Here is a 20,422-nt window from a genome sequence, read left to right as displayed (position 1 = left end):
GCGTTCAAAAGGACTTGACTCATTGAAGTTGAAAATTCAGCGGTACACGTGCTCACTGGAAAGCAAACGTGACAAGTATCGTTATGTTGTTTTTCACCTGCAAATTCTCAGTCTGATAAAAACATTAAATTGTATAATTTACGCTTAAAAAAGGGTTCCTTAAAAATGTTAGATGTTGAAAATTAATAAATATTATGAAAAAAAAACGCTTTCATGTTTTTTATCGTTTTCAAACTTAAAAAAATATTACCAAATGCAATTTTAAATAATTCATCACCGCCATCTTGAATTTTAAATTTCTTAACCACTTTACTGCCCATGTTCGCTTAAATGTCCCATATGCAAAAACAGCAAGCTGAGAAATACGCATTTGAAGTTTGTCCCATACATAAGGCTACGTGTTAAATTTTCGCGAAAAAACTGGATTTCCTCCTGATATCCAGAACAAAGTACTGGATGTTATAGGCTCTTTCGAAAGAGCACACAATTTTGAACCAAACTACATCAATAACTCGAAATCGATGAAAATGCATATGGGACAATTATGCGATCAGGGGCAGTTTATGGGGTCTTATACGAGCCCAAAGACCCAAAACAAGGCAACGGAAATACTAGTGATTCGATTTTACGAAGTGACTTTTTTTCCTGAGGACAGTTCGTTTGGCATTTCTCAGTTTTGAGTAGGGAAGGTGGGGCAAGACGACCATATGGGGCAAGAGAAACAATCGCTCGTACGGCAGTAATTTTTACAATTTTGATTATTTCCAGTATGAGGAATTGCTGCTAGCAATGCAATTAGCTGATTCAACTACGTAAATGCAACTGGGCATAAGATTGAATGAAGTTTTTTTTTCAAAACCTTTGTTTTCTTATAATATTTGGAAAGTACAAAACAAGGCTTAGGGTTCGTTTTAAGGCCCATTTTATCAAAATGCTATTTTTCCTAGATAAGTAGTGTCCCTACCAATGACTTGCAGCTATTATAAAGTATGATTTAACTTTGGCTTATTTTTGTTGAGAGCTTTTAAAAATTCATGTTCAGGTGGGGCAAGTGTACCATATGGATTTTTAGTATGGGAAAAGTTACGAATTGCTGCAACAACATATTTTAATGTGAAATAAATACATAAAAGTACTTAAAAACTGATAAGCAATTGTTAAAAAAAATTGTCCATGCAAAATATTGTGATATTATGAAAATTTAATGTTTATCATCTAAGTAATATTTTTTTTCGTAAAAACGATCAAATTTTTAGTAAAATATTACTTTTTAATCTAAAAATGAGAGAAACGTTTCAAATACATTGTAATCTGATGTGTCTAAGTGATAACAGTTCAATTGTTAGCAAATTAATATGTTGTTTAATGCATTGTTCCTCTTGCCCCAACGGGTTCGTCTTGCCCCACTTGTAACCTGTGTTTTCACAGTTCCAATAAAAAAAATACACACTGAATCAAAGACCAGCATGATTTGACTAAAAGGAAGATTGTAAATTTTTAATTTGTTGTCTGTAAATGTTTAAATATATTTAAATGTATGTCTTCATGTTTATCGTGTGCCACATGCATTTATTTTATATTTATTAGCGCTTGGTTGGTGTCAAACTAGGAGATTTTATTAATTTTTTAAATCCTATTTATTAAAACCTATTCATGCATGATAAAAAAAAACAATTAGAAAACAAGCACAGTAAAAATCAATTAAAAGTAGGCGACTTTATTAAGTCGAGAAAATTCATAAGAAAAATTCAAAGACACCAACCCCATATGAAATGTAAGTTTCAGCCTGTTCCAGCTGACAGTGACAGATGTCACTGTCAACCAACTGTCATCGTCGCAAGCGGAAGTGAGCTGGCGGGAACGGATTTTCTGGGGTATAAAAGCGGACCCAAACGAAGGCCCGCTCTCTTATTTTACCATCGTCCGGAGGAGTGAAGATCGGCAATCGCGCCGGTGTCACCCGTCAACATGTGACCCGGTTTTTAAGTTCGCGTGTGCAATTTGAAAATCTAATTAAAATTCACACATCAAACAGTGATAAACAGTGACGTACCACAGATTAAAATCACTTAAAGTTAATAGTACGGACTGAGGAAGGACAACACTACAAACGGTTAGTGGGCACCACGGACAAGTTAAAAACCCTAGCCGCGTTAAATCCCCTCGGTCAAAATCGTACCCCCGAGCGAGTGTAGTGTAAAGAAACTGCAGTGAAAAGTGTAAAGTGGTCGGGTCTGGTCGCACGAAGTACCGCGGTACTGAGTGCATTGTGGTACTCGTCAAATACTGTGGACCAGTCCCCCAAAGAACAGTGGTGTGCCTCGCTCGGGATGGACCACTCTATTGTGTGCACGGTACCACTCCCCGGACAGCGAACTTGGCCATCCGTCACCATATGGCCCGCGAAACGCCGAAGAAGAAACCCCCCCCCCCCCTTTTGTGGCCCTTTTGGGCGAAGCCATCGAATCCCGGCGGCCTTTGAGGCATCGCCGACGTTCCCGCCGAGTTCCGGAACCAGCCACCAGCAGCGGATCAACAGCAGCAGCAAGTCGACCAACGAGCAGCAACGATACTAACCTAAAAGCATGCAAGTACAGTAACAAAGACAAATACACGTGAACAAGTTAAAAGGTCTTTAAATCCCCCCCCCCCTCTTGCCCCTTCCCCCCCCCCCCTAAGCCCCCTTAAGTAAAGTGTTTAAAATTATTGAAACCCGTCTAAAATAAAATAAAATGTAGGTCAAGATCAATCATGCTGTGTCGCCTTAAATTATTTATAATATCTGGTCTTTTGCTTGTTTTCCCCTGTAAAGTGTGTGATTCAGTGTAAGTATTTTAAAGTGTAATTATTCGTTATTTATTAGAAGTTATTGTTATGTCCCGTGGAGTACCGTATGCCGACCCTAAGGAGCAATCCACCTAGTTGGACTCCTTGTGCTCTTCTCCCTTTTTTCTAATTTGCTAGAAAGAAAAAAACCCAACAAAAGACTTCTAGACTCTTCTTATATCATCTTTACGTCTTCTAAAAAATCTTCTTACACACTAGCTGAGTAGAACGTACGGAAAATCCAAAATTTTAAAATCATTTTTTTACATTAAAAACAGGATTGTTAAAAAACTTGTTTTATCAAAGTCTTAATCAAAACCTGGAATAAGATGATTATAAAAAATCCGACAGTTTTTTACGTTTTTAATGGGTTATAATTAGCATTTCCTTAGCTTGTAACACTCGCCCCACTTTCCCCTATACAAATTAAGAAATGTTATCCATTTTGATCAATCAAATATGAAAAAAAAATATTCGTATCTTATAATTTTTTTGTATCTTATAAATCATGTTTTACCATATCTACTTTTTTGGAGCATCCCTAAAATTTCAGTCATTCAATCATCAGAATGCGATTCTGCTTAAATTATTTGATTGAATTCATTTTAGCCAACCGAACAAAACAAAATTGATTCCCAATCAATCCAATCCCATCAGGTACACTCGTTGCTGCACGCAGATAAATCCTGACATAAATGCAAAAAAAAGAACGCTCTCCCAGCAACACCGGGAATGGAAATGCAAATCGGTTCGCAAAATAGAATAAATTAAATTGCACCACCGAGCATCATCACTCGGGACGAAGTCAACGCAATAATTGGTAAACAAACAGCAAGCTAGGTTGAACCACCACAGACAATCGTAGGTTTTACCGGTTAATTTGTAGAACAAGAAAGAATAAAAAAATCCATTAATTTAAAAAGCTTTGATAACACCGACCAAAAAAATTTCTGGGCAGGGTTAACTCGAGGGGAACCATGAAGTTTGGGGTCCCCAGAAACACAAATCAAACCATCCAAATTAACGACCCCCAGGTTTTTTGTGGTCTCTATTGCACGTTTCTGCTCGAACCTAGCAGTCTACGTGTTTCTGGGGACCTCAAACCTTATTCTTCCCCCAGAGTTGAGCCATTTTTGTCAATTTTTGTTGGTTAGTGTAATTATTTGAAACCAAAAAAACTTCATGCTGTACGCGCTCTTACAATTAGATAGCTTAGGGAGCACCCCTTAACACCTTGAATTTTTTTTAAACAAAATAATATTTTACGGCAGCTTGTCTGTGGTCCACTGGACCAATAGAAAGTCGATAAAAATTTAGCCTGGTTTATTCTGTTCCAGTTTTTCAATGCTGATTGCATTCCAGATTTTTTTTTTTCAAATTAAAATCAATTTTCAATTTGACGAAAAATTTGGAACAAACCAAAATAGATTTATGAGCAGCTGCCCAATACAATCGGCTACAGAGCAATTCCAGCTCAAATCAGGATTTTTTCGGGTACTTTTGTACCCGACCCTCTCCGATTTCAATGAAACTTTGTAGACATGTTATCCTAGGCCTATATAAGTCATTTTTGTGTATATGGAGCCAATAGTACTCGAGAATAACATTTGAGAAGGGCGTAAGGTATTTAAATATTTTAGTATTTTGCAATTTAAAATTACTGTATCTCGAAGCCGTTGCATCGTATCAAAAAGTGGTCAAAGACAAACTTGTAGGAAATTGGAGGACTTTCTGATAAAATACACTGAAACAAAAATACACGCCACTTTTATGTCATTTTTCAATTTTTAAGTTTATAAGTTAAATTTAAAGGTGATGTCACGGTTATTTTTTCGCTCAAAATTTTTGAGGAAATACCCTAAGATGTTACCAAAAGACTGGCAAACTTATGGGAAATTGGACGAGCTTTCTGGTAAAAATATTTACGAGACTGAAAAACCAAGTCTGTCATATAGAAAATGCCAAAAACCACCAAAAATCCCGTTTTTTCAACATTTTTATTTTTAAAATCGCTGTATCTTCCCAAGGATTGGACATAGGACAATGGTCAATAAAGAGACTTTTATGTAAAATTGTCTGGAGAATCGTTTCCCACTACCGGTTTTTAAAAATTTTGACGTTTAGTTTTTCAAAAAACAGTTTTAGTAAATGATTTTTGTATTTTTTCAGGAGAGACATACCATCCTGAATTTTTCGTCAGTCTTTTAGTAACATTTTAGGCTATTTCCTCAAAAATTTTGAACGAAAAAAAATCGTGGCATCACCTTCAAATTTAAGTTTTAGACTTAAAAATCAAAAAATCTCATAGATGTGGCGTGTATTTTTGTTTCAGTGTATTTTTTTTCAGAAAGCCCGTCCAATTTCCTACAAGTTTGTCTTTGACCACTTTTTGATTTGACGCAACGGCTTCGAGATACAGTAATTTTTAAATTACAAAATACAAAAATATTTAAATACCTTACGCCCTTCTCAAATGTTATTCTCGAGTACTATTTGCTCCATATGCACAAAAATGGCTTAGGATAACACGTCTGCAAAGTTTTATTGAAATCGGAGAGGGTCGGGTACAAAAGTATCAGAAAAAATCCTGATTTGAGCTGGAATTGCTCTACACTGTAAAAAATGGTTTTTCGCAAAAAGAAGATAGCATTTTTTTTTTCTTGAAATCAATCACGCACAAATTTCTGCGAAACTGTTGGTATAGAAAAGAGTCCCTTTATTTCGGCCTGATCACAGCATATTTTCCGGACCGGTCATCATCTTTTTTTTTTATCTCTCGTCACACCATTTTCCCTTCCGGAATTTTTCGGGGGGCTCACTTGACGCATTAAATTGAGAGCGGGCCGGCCCTTCGTTTTAATCCCACTTCCTGGCGCCTTATCTGCGAATCATCCCTCATAAACCGTCCCCTCCACCATCCCGGAAATCAAGGATCATTGCCAGGGCCTCCCTCTTCGGGGGGTTCACGAGAATCGTGCAGCAAATCGGATTTGCTGCCCATACGCTGCCGGGGTCGTTCCCTGCTTCCGGATCGCCTTGGGCAACCCTCGTAGAGGGTGGCGAGTCTTATCAGGAGAAGGGCCCTGCGGCCGAATTTTGATGTTTTCCGTGGCGATAAAAAAAACTACGCGCTTTCCGTTTGCTGTTGCGTGAGGGTGATGTGAGGTAAAATGCGATCTTAAGTGCGATTTTTAACATTTTTTGTTGAAATATGACTTAAGTTTGATTATCCAAGTATTAAGCTGAACGGTTAACGCGACAAGGTAGGGCTGGCCATTTGATTTCTTCCACACTGTTACAAATGAGCATTAGAATTTAATAAGCCAAAGAAACTAGTTCAAGCCTTCGACCTCCGACCTATTTGGCCAGCTGAGTCCAGGCACAAATTGGTTGCGGTCTAGTGTGAAGTTGCGATATGCTGGGTTGGTAGTAAAGTCACATTTTGCTCGGGTATATTTTTACCTCCTCGTAACGAAGGGGACAAATTGGATTAGAGATGCTTCCGGGAAAGGTTTCGATTTCATTAGGAGCTTTTGCGGGCTGCGGAAGGGAAATTTGATGAACTTAGGGACAGGTTGATCGTTGTTGAATATGTTTTATTTGTTTTGAATTTATAGGTATTCTTGCAACTTGGTTTAAATTAAACAAATATTAGCAGGCTTTCAGAATCAATTTTCAATAAAATAAAAAAAAACGTTTCGCGTCATTTGAAGGTCTCCCAGCATATCAATTTGGGAGTTTTCCAATTACCAATCTCCCTCTCAAACTGCGAAATTGAAAAAATGTTTGTTTTTCCAATTAAGACCAATTGTTTTCCACCCCACATGCACACAAACAAACACTCGATGTCGATCGAAAAAGAGAATACTGGCCTCTTGTCGGACTCGAACGAAGTGCCAGCGGCGACAACGTCAGCAGTGGCAAGTTCACTGGACCACTCAGATTTAAAATTCTGTTTAGTACAGTTTGTTAACTAAGCGATTCCGGTTTTAGATTTAGAAATGGAAGTTTTGATCTACTTTTAGAAAACGAATTGAAAAAAATGTCAAAAATCATTTGACGGATACATTTCGTGCTTTCCATTTCATTAGGGCAAAAAACTTTTGTAAACAAGAGTGGACCCCTCTCACACCTTATGTCATTCGAGTGAAAGGGATACACTATTGTTTACACAAGTTTTGTGCCCTTTTGAAATGTTAGGCTCTATTTGACAGCTGCCAGAGCCTGCAAGTTACGTGACGTATTGTTCACACACAAATATTGCTACGGAAACTTGTCCTTCCCGGTTCATGCAAGGGAATGGTGGAAAGAGAGGAATCACAAATCCGTATAAATAATTTCAAGATTTTTCAGGTGTAATCCGAAAACGCGATAAAAAATTGAAGTGGAAAAATTAGGCTTTTAACTGCTTATTTAATTGTCGGTGTACAGGACGCCGCACCGTTTTATCATTTTCTGACGTACATTCAATTTTGCAGTCCAAACCCAGTTATTGAATTGGAAAAATAAAATGCTTTTTTCGAATTTTCTTTTCTTGATTTGTTTGCACCTACGTCGAAGACCAAGATTGTTTACTTTTTGCTCTTTGGTCTGACAGTCTTGGTCTGACAGATTTGGTCTGACAGCTTTATTATGGATTTTGGTCTGGTCTAGGCGAGGGATAGGACACAGCACATTCCTGGGTTCATGCAGTTTTCCGGTCGAGGTCAACTTCTGTCCTCTCACCACCGTGGCCATTAGCTAATGCACCGTGCCCGGTCCTGTCCGGCCGGTTATAAATTATGATGTCACGACACGAGGGACTGTTCAAAGCGGTGTAGGACAGGGATGTGGACAGATGTTGTCCACGGGGCCTGACACGTGTAGTTAGTGGTTTTTGGGGCCACCGCCGACATGGACGCCCCGGATGGTTCGCTGGGTCCGTCGGACAGAGGTTTCCGGTTAGCGAAACAGCGGACCACGGGTCCGTGTTTTATAGATTTATTGATTAATGCTTCCATGATGCACTGCCTGCCACTGCCTACAGGTCATCAGCATGTTTTGTTTTGTGGTCGAAATGGTAGGGGTAGGACATGACCGGAACTTCATCAAACTACATGTGGGGCTATAAGGCTGGTTTGCTGTAGATTGTCTTGTGTTTAATGTGGTACAACAGGTGCTGTTGCAGCAAGGAGAGAGAAGAACCCAATTATTGTTGTCTGGCACTGACAGCAGATGTTCAAAGCAGTGTTGGAAGAATTAGGAATCCTAAGAATCCAAAATCTAAAGTTTATTTTTGAATAGGTCCTTTACACACATGAGAGACAATAGCTTATAGGACGTTTAAAAAAAAACTAGAAATATTTTCAAAATAAAGACAACCATGTTACGATGACACCTGCAGGGACTAAGAACATCAACTATCTTAAAAAGTTCTATTATGCTCTCCACTGCGTGTCCCTTGAAGTGTGTGTGCTCCTTCCGATTATCATCAGCAGACGGGGGCGACGTCGTAATGACTCCTGTTTGTCGAGCGTCCCCTGTTAATACTGAAGCATAAATATTATCAAGAAGGTATATTTTAGGTAAAATGAAAGCGAAATTTAGCTTAAAATTGTCTGAATCAAACTAATAACTCAAAAAGACCAGATGGTGGGCAATGTATCTTAAAACTTTGGGTACACCTCAAATCCACCACCTTGTAACACATCACCTTAGACGAGCGACCCCTCTTTGAAACATGTTTTGCATCCATTTCTGTGGTTCCAGCAAACCGTACGTCATCGTCATCCGCATGCACTTCCACTCGAGGCCAAAACAACGCACATATTGATTTTGATCCCGTGGCGGACCGTGTTTTCAAATTGAGGTTAGGTTTGCACCGTACCCGCAACCGCGCGCGTTTTGTGAATTATGGCTTGTCTTTAATAATTAAGTGCCGGGATTAAGCCATATTCACGAACGGCAAGCGGTGAAGACTAGCTGCGTCGCAGTTGTCGATTTCAGGACTAACCCCCGCACAATCTAGCCGGCAAACAACGGAAAGGATGGATTGCATTGTGTTTGCGCGAGGAGTTGATGATGGCGAGACACGCGCGAAATATGCTCGGCTTCATTAGGGGCAAGAATTATTCATAAGTTAATTTAACTGGATGTGAAATGCAAGCTAGAGAGGCGGCAGCACTGCCAGAGCAGCTGCCAGCTGCGGAAGGATTTGCTTCAATATGTCAAAATTATACAAAGTGAAACTGTGGGAACATTGTGCACAAGTTATGCCCGTTGAGTCATCGATCGGATTAGGGTATACAGTTTGATGACCAGCGAATGGCTATCAGAAGACATTATGGCAGGTTGCCATAATGGCGTCATGTCATTTCCCATGCAACTGTCAAAAAACTCACCAGTCTTCTCGTAGATCATGTTCGCCCGCTGCACGTGCCGCGTAATGGCATCGATGCTGGCCTCGTCCGAGCCCATTTTGGTGAAGAACGTGTGGTCCGCCTGCAGGTACAGCATGCACGTGCTCTTCCGGTCGTACAGCGAGTTCGCGAACGAGTGCTTCTGCTCGTTCAGCTCGTTGCGCACGTTCAGGTTGACGTTTCCGCCCGTTCCTCCGCTGATGGTCACGTCCGGATCGTACTGGTTCACGATGATGTTCTTCTTGGTGGACCCGTTCTTGGTGATGATTTCGACGTGCGTTTTGTGGTTCGGATTGGAACCGTTGTTCTGGTTCGCGTCGTACACGTTTCCGATGATGTTCCGGTTGCGGGTTATGATCCGCTGGTTCGGATCCCCGTTCGGGTTGTACGTGTTGATCAGGAAGTGATTCTTGCGGTTGTTCATCGGCGTCGGCGGGTGGAACCGGTCCTGCAAGTTCGAGTTGATGTTTCGGTTTACCGTTTGGCCGGTGGTTCCCGGAATGCCGGCACCATTGTTGTTGTTGTTGTTATTGTTATTGTTGGCCAGACTGGTTCGCGTGATGATGCGATCCTTAAAGTTAAGGTTGAGGTTATGGTTGCGCGTCAGGCTGAAATCATCGTTGTATGGAACCTCGAGATCTAGCGGGAGTGACGGAGCTCCTCGAGTTTCCTGCATCTGCAACGGAAGATAAGCTCAGGTTAGAACGACATATTGGGTAATGTTTTTTTGGTCTGGTCGAGTTCTTTCAGCGTGTACGTTTGGCATTTCTACATTTTATAGCACCCGGCATTAAGGTACCATGGTGGTCAATAGGAAGTTTAATTGATTCGTTATCGATCAGCATAGTCAGCAAGCCTCTGCACAGGGTATGATGTGCATGCAAGGGAGCAAAAAAGTAAGAGTAATTGTACTAATTAATTGGCTTTTGCGATGATTGGAGCTTGGTCCAAAGAGAGCTAATTCGCTTGAATGCCTTTGTTTGATTTATCTGGGAGCTCTGATAAAATGGAGAAGCTTTTGAGGTATATAAGAAATAACAGCTTTTCGATTAAAAAATAGCATCAAAATGATTAGAACTGACCCAATTATTGCACATTTAGATTATAGCAAATCCCTAGTTTAAAAAGGATTAGTTCTAATCTTAGAACAAAACATGTATTGTTTCGCCATCCAAGACAAAACTCTTGATTCAAAATAAACTGAAAAATGTTTCCAATTATCCAACCCAAAATCTTTCCAAAATGTACACCAGCAAGTTACGAATGCTCATCACTAGGATTACGTTTGCTTACGTAAGTGATTTCTGCCAAATCCCTTTCCCAGTGGGGAACAAACACACCCTCACACCAGAACCGCGATTATTTGCGCCAGTTGTGAAATTAGTTCCATTTCCCAGGCAATCCGGCCTGGAATAGAAAACGGACCAACTTTGCCTGCATCCAGCAGACGCTCTTCGCTCCGGCAGAGAGAAAGGAACCACAGGGTGCCACCCTCTGACCAAAACGAAATTGAAGGGTTAAGGTGGGGGCATGTGGTGTGTGTTACAACTAATCCCAATTTTCACTCTATATTTTATGCAACATTTTTTACCTCGAGCCTAGGGTGCACACGTGAAACTTTGAGTTATAGAGTGGTCCCATTAAAGATATAGGTTTTGGAAATTATTGTATGAACAAAAATATTGGCATGCAAAGTTGCAATCAATGCTACATTTCTAAATGATTTCTTTTAAAAGTAGTTAAAATTTAAAGTTTAACTTGTTTTATTTATTTTATCCAAAAATCAAACAACCCTGCCTTCACGAAAGAGTCACAGCTGGAAAGTTAGTTTTTCCTCCCTCGAAAAAAAAATCCCCCAAAGCCAAACAAACTAGTCTTCTCGAATCCCGACGAAAATTTGATGCCGGAGGTTTTTTTTTGTCTTGTCTACTCTCCTTGGTTAGAATAACAGAGTTGCAAACGACCACGGGGAGGAGAAAAGTTTTGCGTTTTCAAACTCGGTCGAAATCCGCCGCTTGTGCAACCGGGATATTTGCGGAGCTTTCCGGTGTTGTTTGGCTGACTGTTTGCACCTGTTCGAATTTGGAAAGCTTCACACCGGAAAACGCCGTTTCTAAGCCTGCATTATTTAAAAAACTTTTTTAAAAATCTGATAATAATCAATGAGAAAAAAAAACACAAAAAATATCAGGAACAGGAAGTGATCCTTATATCTGAAATAATCAAATTCAAATGTCAAAATCAATAAGGTTGCAAATATTTTTTGAAGTTTATGTCGATCGACTCTGACCAAGTCGAGGAGGGAGGGGGCGGGGCAGCAAAAAATAAAATTACATAACAAGCCACGGTTAGAACACAGTTAGAAACCAGTGTTTTAAAATTCATTTTATACTTGTCCAGTTTTGTTTGCAATCATCAGTTGTCAAAATATTTATGCAATCCATAAATCACGTTGGCCCTTTTTTGGAAATGTCAAAACCCCTCCTCCCTCTCTAGGACAATAGGGTCCTAAAGCCCTATGTAAATGTTTATGTACAACGGTAAACAAAACGATTTAAAACAATTTCTGATCACTTTTTTCATTCTTACGCAAAAAAATACAAGACAACATTTTTTCGATGGATCAACTATGGTCCCCTTGGAACGAGCTGTCAAGTAGGGCCTTTTCTGTGAAGAAGGGGCGCGAAGTTATTTTTTCAAATTGATTTAAAATTTCATTTTAATTCCTTTGCGGTCATACAAAGGGTCACTTGTACTTAGAAAAATAAGCTTTATCTTTTTAAACAATAATATCACAAATTTGAGCTTAATTTTAGAACCCAATTGGCGATAAAAAAAATCTTGTGTGGATGTCAAAGCGTCGTCGTCCACCCATTTTTTTTTGCTTAAAAAAACATTGTTTTCACCTTTCCTATAGAGGACCCTATGAAGGGTTTTTGATGAAAAATACAATAAAATCACAATTTCAAGCGTGTTGTTGCCTACAAATCTTTTATTTTGCATGTTCAGCATCATTTAAATCAATGTTGACTGATATTGAATTGTCCTTTTTACCAAAATAAGTGTTTTGAGTTCGACATCAGAAATCAGCCAGGGCCACTAGCATTTTCACAACTAAAAAAAAAACTGCAATTATTTTATGATTGAATTAACTATTCAATCATTTTTTGACTGATTATTTAACTTCAGCAAGTCGAAACAATGTAATTTTAAGGAACTTTACTAAAATAAAGCGAAGAACTGCTCATTTTCGAGCAAAAATTAGGGGGGTCCAATATAGGACAACGAAAATCCAAACTTTTTCAAAAGTGGACCCCTTTTAATTAAACCTTCAAAAATGAAGAAAACTGTGTATTTAAGCAAAAGTTTCAGTCTGCGATCAGCAGAGAAGCGAGTCAGACGTGCGTCCCTCACAAACCAAAAAAGTGCTTAAAAAGTGCAAAAATGTCTCACGGCAAGAAAAAGAGGCGGTCCTCACCAGCAGGATCGGCAGATTTGAAGAAGCTAAAGAATGCCGAAGCGCTACCTGCAAAGCCAGGCAGTTTGAGCAAGGACGCTCAAAAATTGTCTGGAAACCAGTTCGCTACCCTCCCTGTGGACGTGAGCGAGAAGGAAGAATTTGAACGACGGGAAAAGTTGCCACCCATTTTTGTGAAAACATCGTCATCGGATTCGGTGCGAAAGTGGCTGACCGGGTTTATCAAATCTGGTGCTTTACGAGCTTCCATTCGCTTGTGTGCTGATGGACTCAAAATTCTGATACCTACACGGAGAAAAAAGAGTTCCCAATATCGTGAACAATCGTTCATGAAAATGGGAACCTCGAACAAAGTGTTCAAATCCCATGGTACGATTTTGAAAAACGTACCATGAAATTTGAACACTTTGTTCCTGGTTCCCATTTTCATGAACGCTTGTTCACGATTTTAGGAACTCTTTTTATTCCGTGTACCAGAAAGGATTACAACTACGTTCGGGATTTCCTGAACAACACAAAGATTGAATACTACAGCCATGACGATCCAGGTAAACGCCCCATGAAGCAGGTCCTCCGAGGCCTGTACGACATGGATGTGAGTGTGCTGAAAGAAGAGCTCAAAACTCTTAAGTTGAACGTGATCGAAGTCTTCAAGATGACGAGACACAACAAGGACATCAAGTATCGTGATCAACTGTACCTGGTTCATCTCGAGAAAGGATCGACAACGCCGTCTGAGCTGAAAGCAGTTCGGGCAATTTTCAACATCATCGTGTCTTGGGAACGTTATCGTCCAGTGCACCGTGACGTGACACAATGTTCGAATTGCTTGCAGTTTGGACATGGTGGAAGGAACTGTTTCATCAAGAGTCGTTGTGCAACCTGCGGAGGTGAGCACAAAACTCAAGCTTGTGAAACAATCAACGAGAACATCGAAGCGAAATGCGGCGGCGACCATTCTACCAAGAATCGAAGCTGCCCAAAACGTGCTGAGTTTGTAAAAATTCGGCAGCAAGCGACAACGAGGCACCAACTAAATCGTCGCAAAACGTGTATGCTATACACGGACGTGGATTTTCCTGTTTTGGCGTCACCTGAAGCGGGATCTGTTAGAGTGGTTCCAAATCTGCAGCCATTGCCGTTGAATCAGCGGCAAAAAGTTGCAGAGAATACAACACCTCCTGGCTTCAGTCAGCAACCGAGGGAAAACCAACCAGCATCAACGGATGAAGGCAGCAGTGACCTGTTTTCACCACAAGAACTTATGAACATTTTCATCGAGATGACAACAACTGGGACCCAGGACAACAACACTGCGTGGTTGCAAAACTCGTGCGGAACAAGTAAGAACGCTTGGAGGATTTATCTTAAAATACAGTTCGTAGTTTACACGTTCTAATGATTTTTAATATTTCAATGAATTTGCTTTTTTAGTTTTAAGTTAGGATTAGTTGTTAAAGTGATTTTTTTTCTTTTTTACCCAAATGTATTCGATTCAATGCAAAAATGTAAAACAATTTGAAGTAAATAAATGAATGTGAACAGTTAATAAGAAAACGAAAAATATAACAAAGATGAAGAGCATGTAGCCATACCACTTAGAATGTAAATGAAATGTAATTATTATAAGAAAGTTCAATAAAGACATATTTAAATTAAAAAAAAGCAAAAGTTTCTCTTAAACATACAATAAATGCTTGTTGTTATCAACCTAAATGCAAATTTTTTTCAATTATGAGTATAAATATAGCTGTTTCATGTTAAAAGTACCATAAATGCTGAAGCCGTAAAAAATTATAATTAATCAAAACTATAGTCAATTGTACTTAACTGAAGCATCATAATTGCAGTTTGAAATGATATTTTATAATGATAAATTAAGAACAAAACATTTTTTTTAAATAAACATGCATGGTTTTATCAGCAACTGTAAACAAATCTATTGTTTAGTTTCGGTCAACCATTTATGTAATTAATATGAAAAAATGTGCATCAAAATAACTTTTTTTAATTATTTTTATGTTTACAGTGATTTTTGAAACGTTTTCTCTGATCTTGTTCGGAAATAAATGTTTTTAAATGTCTGTTAGGTTTTTTTGTTGTTTGAATCCAAATTTGTTAACAAAACATATTTGTTTATGATGAAAAGTGAGCAAAATCCATCTTTTATTCATTGTATCTATCATTAGACCTACATGGATGCATGGTATCAAAACATCAAATATCGGTTAAATTTGGTATAAAAATAACAGTTTGCCTATAGTGGACCCGGGTCCACAATCGGATTATGGACCCGGGTCCACTATAGGAAAAGGGGGTCCATAACAGGCAAAAAAACTTTTTTTTTCAAATGGCTGTTTTTCTGCTCAAAAACAAATAAACTGATAAAACAAATAGTCAAAATTGTTCAAAAGACTTCAGTTTTCATTGTTTTGTACAAAGGGTTATGAAAAAGGGCTTAAAATATTGAAAATTTGTGAAAAATATGCATCGGCTCTACCTGGGGGTCCATTAATGGTTAAAATACCCTACATCTTGTTGTGCAACTTTTAATGAGGCAATAGCTATTCATGAGACAAGCAGTTGAAAATTATTTTTTTGTTAAATACTTTTCTGAGTGAAAGAAACGGGAACAAACACCACAAACCACCCGTTTCTTTTACAATTTCCAATCTTTTCAAAACTTTTTTTGAGCTGATTTTTGCAACTGTTGCTAAAGAAAAGAAAAAGTTTAAAATTACCAGTAAAAAAATCTCTGTTCAAATATAAACAATGTGAAGAAATACAACACGAATTAAAAATTCAAACAATTTATTCCTGTAGCAAGTTTAAACATTTCTGTTCACTTCTCTTTAGCGTACACATGAAACCACTGGTGCCGCTCTCGAGGCCAGTTATTTTATATTTTACGGTTTGTTTGTACATAATTTAGGCACCACAAGTCCGGGTGAGAAAAAAAGCGAAACTTTTTTCAACTTGAGAATTCCACCCCTCCCTTTTCCCCCTTAAAAAAAACGTTTATTGTGGTAAAATGGTGGAAAACGAGCAGTGAGGGAAAAAATGTGAATGCAAAATTTCGCAGATTTTTCGATTTGCCTGCTTTTAAATGCGGAAAAAAATAAGTTTTAAAAGTAGGTGTTGCGTGTTTTTTCCCCTCGAAGCTTTTTTTTTGTTAGTTTGGACAATGGCAACTTTTGCTGAAAAGTTTGCCGTCACCTGGGTTCACACCTGGAGGAATTTGCTCTACCAGAAATTTTTGAACAAGTTCAAGAAAGAACAAGTTGAGCAAGTTCATGTGACATTTTCCGTTTTGCAATCTGCTGAAGAGGTCACAAAATCAAAAATCGTCATTCTATGTTAACGAACTCAACTCGTCGATGACTCAAAAGTGCGAAACACGTAAAAAGGCTGACGAGTGAGTCTCGAGAAAAGTTAAGCTGGTGCCTAAGCTTAACTTTTCTCGACTGTTTTTCGATGGTTTCTACTGCTTCGGTTTGCATTGTACAAGATCTAGCTTAAAATTTATTTACTGGATTCAACTTTATGCAAGCAAAGTTTGAAGTTTGTGCCACCTGGAATTCTGAACTGAAAGATCAAAACACAGTGCTAAAGAAGATTATAACGAAAGCTTTCCAAGAGTAGATCGACTCTAGCATTTACATCTTCCCGGTACAGAATCGTCATTCTATGAAACGGCATCAAGTTGGATCCCTTCCTGTAGAACCGTATCAGAATCCCCAGAACGGGGCCATAACCAGGAAGGATTAGATGCCTTGATATTGCAGCAATGCAGGCGCTCACTGAGACGAAACCGAAGAAAACAGAGTACAATAATTTCCCCATTTTCGAGATTGCATTACTGTATAGAAATGGCAAACAGGCAATGGAAGTGCTTTCAACTCGTGCTCATTTCGAGATCTGCTCCCTACTTCAATGAGGGAATCTTGAAGAGGGAGTTGGGGGCGGGGGGAGGCAAATGCTCATTGAAGTCCTTTTTGCTATTTTGAGCAAACGAGTGGGATTTGGAAGCCTGTAAAAAGAGTGCCTCATTGCCGCTTCGGTTGGCAAATAGAGAAGAGGGTTGTGCCTTTTTTGGGGAAATTTTGGGTGCAATTACATTATCGGGGATGCGTTTCGAGTGAGCTTTTATTAGTTTTCGTCTGTTGGCTTTCATTTGAGTGGGGGTTTGTAATGGATGCAATCGGAGCTATTGATTCTGGGCTGATGTATTTAAAGAGGGTAAATTCAATTGAAGTGAATTACAAGGTTTTTCAACGAGGTAGCTACTGAATCCGGAAACTATATGGTATTATCAGTCATGAACGACTGTATTGATGATTAGGGTATTTCATGATTCCCCTGTTCATAAACAAAATTTACGGGATTAAGTTTTTAATTATACACTCAGCCCCCGGTGGTTGGTCACTTTTTCGTTTGACACTATTTTAGTTTGTTCCCCGTTGGTTGGTCAAAGTCAAACTAAAAAGTGACGAACTGTCACTTTTTACTCGGCGCTCACGCACACTATCAAAACAAACGTTTGGTAGTGTGTGTGAACTCCGTGTAAAAAGGGTGTCAAACTAAAAAGTGACCCCGTTCGTTTGACAACAGTTGGTGTCAAACCATCGGGGTTTGAGTGTATTCGATTCGAGATGCTCTATGAATTTGTGAATATTCAATGTGAAATTTTCAATTTATAAATCTGGCACAAACTTTCAAATTCTGCCACTTATGGGCTCGAGTGCTGTCAGTATCTTACCTCTTCCGGCAGCCATCGTTTCCTCCGCTTGATGTCGCTCTTCCGGTTGCTCCGTTTCCGTCGCACCACTCCACCTTCACTTGCCACAAACTCGTTTCCACTTACCGCACTCGCACTTTGGCTACTTAACCTATCACCGCTCCGCGTTCGGCCACTTCCGCTATCACTAATACTCTTCCTATTGCTTCCGCCTGTGCTGCTAACGTTGCTACTAATACTACTACTGTTGCTGTTGCTACCACTACCATCAGACTTTTGATTGAATTGATTCTTCCCCCTGGAACCACCCTCTTCCTTTTGAACGTGGTGGTGGTCGTCGTCGTCGTGACCGTGGTGGTCCTGCCGGATCCGGACGTCGCTGAGTTTGTAGATCACAGTGTGAATGCCGTGCCGCTCCAGCAGGTCCGGCTCGTACCGGGCGGCCGGCTCGATGTAGTACTGCTCGAGGCTCGTCACGATCGTGCCGTCGAACAGGGCGTCCCGCGTCAGCACCCCGGTCACCAGCGAGGCGTCGTCATCTGGAAGGATGAAAAAGAGAGGAGTTTAGGATAAGTTGTTCATACAGAACAGAAGAAGGAACTTCAGAAGATTAGTTGATGTAAAGATGTAAATTTGGATTCGCTCATTCGAATGCAGTTCCATCCGAATCAACGAATCTGCGCTGTATTGTCCAATCATCGGGGTCCTTTTATTACTTTGAAACCCCTTCTACACAAGGTGGTGTGGCTGCCAATCCCACGCGTGGTCAGACCAAAATCCAGCATAAAGTACAGACTGTTCAGGGGAACAAACAAACTGTAGCATAAAGCTGTCAGACCAAAGTGGGTTTGGCTGCCAATCTCCCTGACAGACCAAAGAGCAAAAGATAAACAAATTCAAGACACTAATATTGGTGAACACAAATTATGCAAGACAATTGGGTACTAAAGCCCCATGTAAATTTTTATGTACAACGATAAAAAACACGATTAAAAACAATTTCTGATCACTTTATTTCATTTTAATGCAAAATTTTATTTGGAAAAGACAATTTTTTTTCGATGCATTAACTAGAGTCCTCTTGGAACGAGCTGTCAAGTAGGAGCTTTTCTGTCAAGAAGGATTGCGAGGTTCATTTTTCAAAATTGATTTAAAAATCAATTTTAAACTCTTTGTGGTCGTACAAAGGGTCATTGTACTCAGAAAAATAAGCTTTATCGCTGTAAACAATAATATCAGCAATCTAAGCTTCATTTTAGGACCCAATTTTGCAACAATTTTTCTTAACAAAAATATGTTTTGGAGCTTAGCAAAATAGTCTATCGCCTATAAAATGATTCAATTAATCGGCTTCTTATCGAAAGCAGATAAAATAAAAAGCTTTATAGCATTTTTTGTTTATTTAAAATTTCAACCAAATTTTCGGTGTTTACCTAAAGCATCTTGCAATAAGGTATGCGGAATTGTCAGAGGTGACATTGGGTCTGGGAGGTGAGATTGGAGGGCTTTTGTTAATTTGATTTGGTTAACCGCGGTGGATTTTCTTGAAATAATTCGAATTTTCAAAAATCCACCAAAGCATCTACCACATTTATCGCACAAAAATCTATGGTAGAAAAGTATCCACCGGTAGATGCTTTGGTGGATTTTTGACAGTTCGAATTATTTCAAGAAAATCCACCGCGGTTAACCAAATCAAATTAACAAAAACCCTTGGGTTAAACAAAAATGCTGAAATTTGTATGACCCAATCTCACCCCCAGACCAATGTCACCCCTGATGACGGGAAACAATCTGATGACATCAATACTATTTCAATACTAATCAATACTAATCCAAAGCATTGTTTATGGTGGGCTCACAGTTTGTCTGTGGTGGACTATTCACACATCGTCGCCGTCGTGCTAACTTGTCGTACGTGCATTTTGGGCCAAATTGAGTTAAGACCGCCATTTTGTGCAGCTCACAATGCCTCATCTTTTGACCTTCACAGATCCCCAAAATTCGATTTCAATCCTGAGATATTCAATGAAAACCAAAAGAGCTCCGAAAATTTTTGTCACTTTTCATATGAAAGAAGTTTCAAACTTGTCGTGCTATCTTGTTACTCCCTGAAAATTGATGTAAGTGCGTCAAAAGGCCAAAGGGATTTCAGGTCAGGATGCGTTTGACGCACGTGCAAACTAGACTACCGTAAACCTTTGTAATTATAACTCGGGACTCCAGCAACCAACTTCAACCAAACTTCGGGACAATACGCAGAATGGTCAGCCAAACAAAACGTGTTTGTTATTGTTTACATTGCGTGCTTTCGTTTTTGTTTATTCAAGGTCAAACATTAAAACGCGTTTTTCTCGGAACGTCGAAATGGCGGGTGCGACAAGATAGCACGACGACGTCGACATACTAATGCGTGGGCTCTTCGAGGTTTTGGTGACTGTCAAACGTTCTAGGCATTTACGTCACACGTTCTAGGGATCTACAATGGCAAATCGCAAGAATGTTGCGTCTGTCTTTTTTTGCCTCTGTTTACTTTGTTACAGAAAGGGATCGCAGCAACCAAAGGTCGATACTCGACTGACATCTGGATTAACTTGATGATTGTTTTTGCAGGAGTTTGCGTAAGTTTGATTGTTGGTGAGGCTAAACCAAAAATTGGCAAATGATTGGTTGAGTTCGCTTTCACACCTTTTTTTAAATTGGACAGTATTGTGACAATAAAAAATAGACATCAGAGATACCCCCTGATTCGATTTCTTAGACATAAATGAGTAACTGTGAAATTTTTGAAAGAAATCGGTTAAGGTTAAGGGTCACTTTTTATCGTTGTAATTGGTGAAAAAAAAATCTTTTTGCAATTCCGTCGTGAAACTACTTACTTTTCCTGTCATTTTTGCCTTTCTTACAAAAGAAAGGTTTAAGGTTTGCTTTTGGAAAAACGTTTTTTTAGAAATCTAAAAAAAATCGTGCACGGCGAGGATT

General features: G+C 39.2%; 1 protein-coding gene across 2 annotated transcripts in view; it reads right to left on the bottom strand.

The window, feature by feature from the left end:
* The window catches only part of LOC6051155, a 263,249-nt gene that overhangs the window by 84,911 nt on the left and 157,916 nt on the right, over positions 1-20,422 (bottom strand). For both annotated transcript variants that reach the window (XM_038248624.1, XM_038248626.1), the window contains exons 5-6: positions 17,462-17,979; positions 9,207-9,900 (exon numbers count right to left, since the gene is read on the bottom strand). In XM_038248624.1, the coding sequence (XP_038104552.1) occupies positions 9,207-9,900; positions 17,462-17,979 (1,212 nt within the window). The remainder of the gene's footprint in view (positions 1-9,206; positions 9,901-17,461; positions 17,980-20,422) is intronic.

The sequence above is a fragment of the Culex quinquefasciatus genome, chromosome 1, assembly GCF_015732765.1.
Source record: "Culex quinquefasciatus strain JHB chromosome 1, VPISU_Cqui_1.0_pri_paternal, whole genome shotgun sequence".
Taxonomy (NCBI): domain Eukaryota; kingdom Metazoa; phylum Arthropoda; class Insecta; order Diptera; family Culicidae; genus Culex; species Culex quinquefasciatus.
This window is presented reverse-complemented; position numbering and strand designations above follow the sequence as displayed.